The sequence below is a fragment of the Aspergillus alliaceus genome (genome assembly GCF_009176365.1).
Source record: "Aspergillus alliaceus strain CBS 536.65 unplaced genomic scaffold BDW43scaffold_64, whole genome shotgun sequence".
NCBI classification, from domain to species: Eukaryota; Fungi; Ascomycota; class Eurotiomycetes; order Eurotiales; family Aspergillaceae; genus Aspergillus; species Aspergillus alliaceus.
Genome location: NW_022474747.1, coordinates 151,677 through 156,041, shown reverse-complemented (window position 1 = coordinate 156,041; position 4,365 = coordinate 151,677). Strand labels below are relative to the sequence as shown.

General features: G+C 46.6%; 1 protein-coding gene across 1 annotated transcript; it reads right to left on the bottom strand.

Moving 5' to 3' along the window:
* Nucleotides 1–3,303, bottom strand: BDW43DRAFT_291218 (uncharacterized protein). Its single transcript, XM_032043584.1, has 3 exons — nucleotides 2,485–3,303; nucleotides 831–2,372; nucleotides 1–778 (listed from the first exon to the last, which is right to left on the bottom strand). The coding sequence occupies exons 1-3, from the start codon at nucleotides 2,724–2,726 to the stop codon at nucleotides 535–537; spliced, it is 2,028 nt and encodes a 675-aa protein (XP_031895346.1). The 5' UTR covers nucleotides 2,727–3,303; the 3' UTR covers nucleotides 1–534.
* Nucleotides 3,304–4,365: the final 1,062 nt, after the last annotated feature.

Sequence of the window (4,365 nt, the reverse complement as noted above, 5' to 3'; positions counted from 1 at the left end):
TGACTATTGCTTTCTGCCTATCTAAATCTGTGCTATACGCGGAGTAGATATATCATACTCATCCCACACCAGACAGAATAGTTCAGAGGAACACACGAAAAAAAGACGATAATGGAGGGAGGGGGAAGAGACAATATACCAATCATAGTTTATCGGCACCTTAAATTGAGAACACTAATTGTCTATCAATAACCCAGGACATCAGAAGATATCAAGACCAGGTCCCCTCTATTGAGTTGTTGCTTTCGAAACGAACAATATTTGTAAGTGTGAACTATAGAAACATAGCCACGGAAGCCCGACGCTCAGAAGAAGAATTAAGATAGAAAGATAACTGAAGAATAACAAATCCCTTATATGTTATGTACGCCACCGACGTCAAATGGTTTGCTAATTGACACAGTCCTCTTAAAAAGGACCGACGTATGAGACAAAGGCAAGTGATAGATCGTAACATAGTGTTTGAAGTCACCTCAAAACTGTGGGAAATGGATTACGAAAAACCAGAAATTGAAGAATTGACTCAATCTATGTTTACTTCCGCATGTCCCATGTTGGACGAAGGTTAGATATCAGGTCGTCCTTGGTACCCACAGTTTCGGGGGGGAGGCGGCTGACACGGTACGCACCAGTGCGTATGTTCTGTAGATGGGTCGTCGAGATACCAGTTCGGTTGCTGCGAATACTTCCGGAGTCACTCGCAGTTTCAAGGTTCTTGAAGCGAGGTGGAGGAGCAAAGTCAAGGTTATCGTATGTTCCCGACTTTCGCAATGCATGCCTAAAATACAGTTAGTCCCAATTTCTGATTTAATCGAACTCAGGTGTCTTACGGGCTTGGCATGGCAGCAAGTTCATTAAAAGCTGAGACGAGAGGAGTGTGGGCTCGCATTGTCGGGCTGAACGGTTGCAATCCCCCAAGAGGAGTCCCTGGGCGGCCTTCTCTCTGATCTTTATAACTTTTTCCCGGCGCGTAGTCAATAGCTCCCATTATGGAATCATCCTTCAACATATGAGGAGTGGGAAGAATCTGAAGTGGAGCCGGTGGAGGTGCAGGTTTGCGGGATTTCGGAGCACCTGGAAGTCTGCCAGAAGCTGACGAGAAGGCACGCGGGCCTGGAGAGTTGAACCGATCGCTGAAGCCGCCGATAGAGCCTGAAGGCAAATGTCCGCCTGCTCCCTGGAAGCGCGGAGGCGCACGGGGTGGAGGAGTCATAGCTCGACGATTTACTGGCTCAGCAAACGGTGCCGGAATACCGTCATAATAGTCCCCGGTGGCGGGATCATAAATATAGCCACCGTCCTGATATAAATCTGGACCATAGTAAGTCTCCCTGCCATTCTTGTTTTCATCAAAATACTCCTTGTAAAAAGATCGGATACGGTTGGCACGCTGCTCCGGGTTGTCTGAAGGATCCTCTGGCGGCAAAGGACGCAGACCGAGTGTCAACCGACGGGTATCACGACGAGGATCAACGGCCAAGTCTTGTGCTTGTGAAGTCCCCCGTAATGTATGAGAGATAGCTGGGTGGCCAGGGTCCTTGTTGTCTTGGTCTGGGCTGCTCTCCATTTGAACGTTCACAGCCGGTATGGTAGTGTCGGAATTTCTATTGTCATAGTTGCTCGCCGCATCGCTTAAAGGAAGTGAAATTCTAGGGGTCACCATAGCATCTGGTAAAGCAGGGTTGAGACGTTCTTCTGGAAGACTATGGTCGTCCTTTGGAGACTTCCCAGTATCATTACTGACGCTATTCACGGAAACGATCGGTTCTTTGATACTAGGAGCTCCCGGGATGAGAACTGGGCTAGGGCTTCTGGGCAACTCGAATTGAAAGCCGTGATCCGGTTGTGTATCATGATCAATTTGCCTTGGTGCGCTATTTTCGCTAGGAGACGTATATAAAGGTGGACTTGATCGCGACATCCTTTGAGCGTTTCGCAATAGACCCTGTTTCATATCATCACCGAGAGCGACCTTGCTAGTTGAGCCTGTAAAGCTTGACGCGTCATCTTGGACCCCTCTTGAATGCGATCTGACAGATACATTGTCACCACCCAAAAATGAAGTCGCGTGCCGGTACTTATCATCACCACCTATGGATCTGGATAGGGAATGCAAGGAATCCCGGGAACCGTGCAGGCTTGGGGGGAGCAGGTAAGGACTCGGTCCAATATCCAAGGAAATCCCTTTGTTGTGGTTATGATTTCCGTTAGTTTTCTCAGTCTGCCGCATGGCTCTTCCCCCTCCCGTTGGCTCTAGGTCCAAGCCGAAATCGAGGGATTTATGCTTATCATTGGCATCTTCGTTTCGGAGCTTCCTCACATTCCTCCGATGAAGATAAATTAAAACGATTACGGCACAAAGAATCGGTACCCTATTCTTCGATCAACTACTGTCCCCATACACACACGAGCAAGTTTCGACGGGGGGAGGAGCTTGAGCCTTATGGGAAAGGGATATTGTGGGATGAGGGGGAATTCACATACACTGCTCCTAACACAACGGGTAAAGTAGTGGTTGAGGTTGTGCTAGTGGGTTTCTCGCATTTACTTGAGCTGTCTCCGGCCGAGCAGGATTGGCTGGGGTCGGAATCCCTTTTCACAATCGTCGAAGTTTCGGGTACCAAAAATGGCAGTCGATGGCTAGGTATGATATCTGGGCGACGTGGGGGAGATCGAATTACCATATGGATGTCATGGTGAGCTTGATGTCGTTGGTGATAATGCATGGTCGCACCAAGCCCCAGGAAGTGCGATCTGGGCAACAAACAGGCAGAAAAGGTACGGGTAGAGAGGCAGCGCTATCTTCCAACACCTTTCATATGCTATTAAAGCTCAAGTGAATGAACAGCAGCAGCCCCTGAATATTCATACACGTGAAGCATGGGAGATACAGGTTGAATGAGGCAGCTAATCAACCAGTAAATAGATAATCAGTCGTAAATATAGAGAGCCCAAAAGTAGTTAATAAAGTAGCTGGTAAGGAACAACGAAATCAACGCCGAGATACACTTTTCATGAATGAGTGAACAAGGACTGATTCCCTTAACGAATGGCGGCCAACGGCTAGGATAAGCAAAAATGAATGTCGATAATCTCCGTGGCGTGTAGCAGCTGGAAATGGACGTAAAAAAGACGATGATGAACAAGAAACAATCGCAAAAAAAGACCGGCAGGAGACAAAAAGGGAAAGACGGAGTAGGGACGAAGGGAAAACAACAGGGAAGAGATAAGAGCGGGTGAGAGGGTACGAATTCTAGTAGAGACTACTAGTAGGCACCTTGAGTGAGCAGCGGTCTAGATGGCCTGTTTTGTTCTGTAGATGTGGGGAGACTCTGAGATTGGGGCGTATCACTGGGTTGGAGGAATGGCGTATAGTATAGATGTGTACTGTATTGTCCCTTGGACGGAGCACCATTCATGAATTAGACCTATCTAGGTACATGGATACATACGTATATAGTGACCAATTAACATACATAAATACATACAATGGCAGTCAAACTGCTAGTAAGTGTCTAGTGGTAACATTGAACTAGATACCACTAGTAAGGTACTACTATCCATAATTCAGGTAATATGTACAATGCTTGTGGAGCTGTATTGTGTAATTGGCTTACTAGGCAGGCAGTATGAAGGCCCCTTAAATCGGCTCGGGGAATCTTCAAATAATAAAAAGCGGAGTCGAGAGCCGTATTAAATTGGTTAGAACTCTCCAATGTGCTGATATATACTCAGTATTAGTATTTATTTATGCCTTCCTTGCCTTACATGTTAATCTGTTCTGAAGGTAGATTTTTAAGGGTCTCTATTATGATTATGAAAACTTTCTTTGAATAACTCTAGAAGTCTGCCTATGAATTAACTGATTGAAAAGTCCAGGTGCTAAATCTATCTAAAATAAGGCAGCCGCGGTCCCCTGAGCAAAATTTCGGGCTCGGTGGGGTGTGCAGACTTTCTAGCGTCAGGAACCTGCTTAACCTCTGACCAATTAACGTAGATAGCACTTCAGCCGTCCCACTCCCTTGGCCCCACTGGTGGTACTTACCTTCACTCCGTAACCGTCCCTTCAAGTAAGCAGACCCACCCGCCCTTCGGCGTGTAGGTCTGCCACACCCCAACGCAAAATCCCACGTCAACGCAGAAAATGAAGCAATTCAGATAATTACACAACGTCGCCTTGGCTATCTAGCCAAAAAGGCAGTTTTGGGCCTTCTTCAACCGCTTAGCCATCATTTCTACTAGGTGAATATATATTATCTTTGATATAGTATTGGTTAATCGCATCTTAATGTTGCCGCCTTTCTCTGACGTTTGAGATCTTGTTGTCTCTCCAACTGAGCACGTTCTGTAATTTGATGATTTGTA

Excerpts from the sequence above, each read along its gene's own strand:
- BDW43DRAFT_291218 (XM_032043584.1), bottom strand. The coding sequence starts at position 2,726 with ATGCATTATCACCAACGACATCAAGCTCACCATGACATCCATATGGTA. Across the intron at positions 2,373-2,484 it reads CCCGTTGTGTTAGGAGCAGT|GGTACCGATTCTTTGTGCCG; the intron begins GTATGTGAATTC and ends ATCGAAGAATAG. Across the intron at positions 779-830 it reads CTTGCTGCCATGCCAAGCCC|GCATGCATTGCGAAAGTCGG; the intron begins GTAAGACACCTG and ends ACTGTATTTTAG.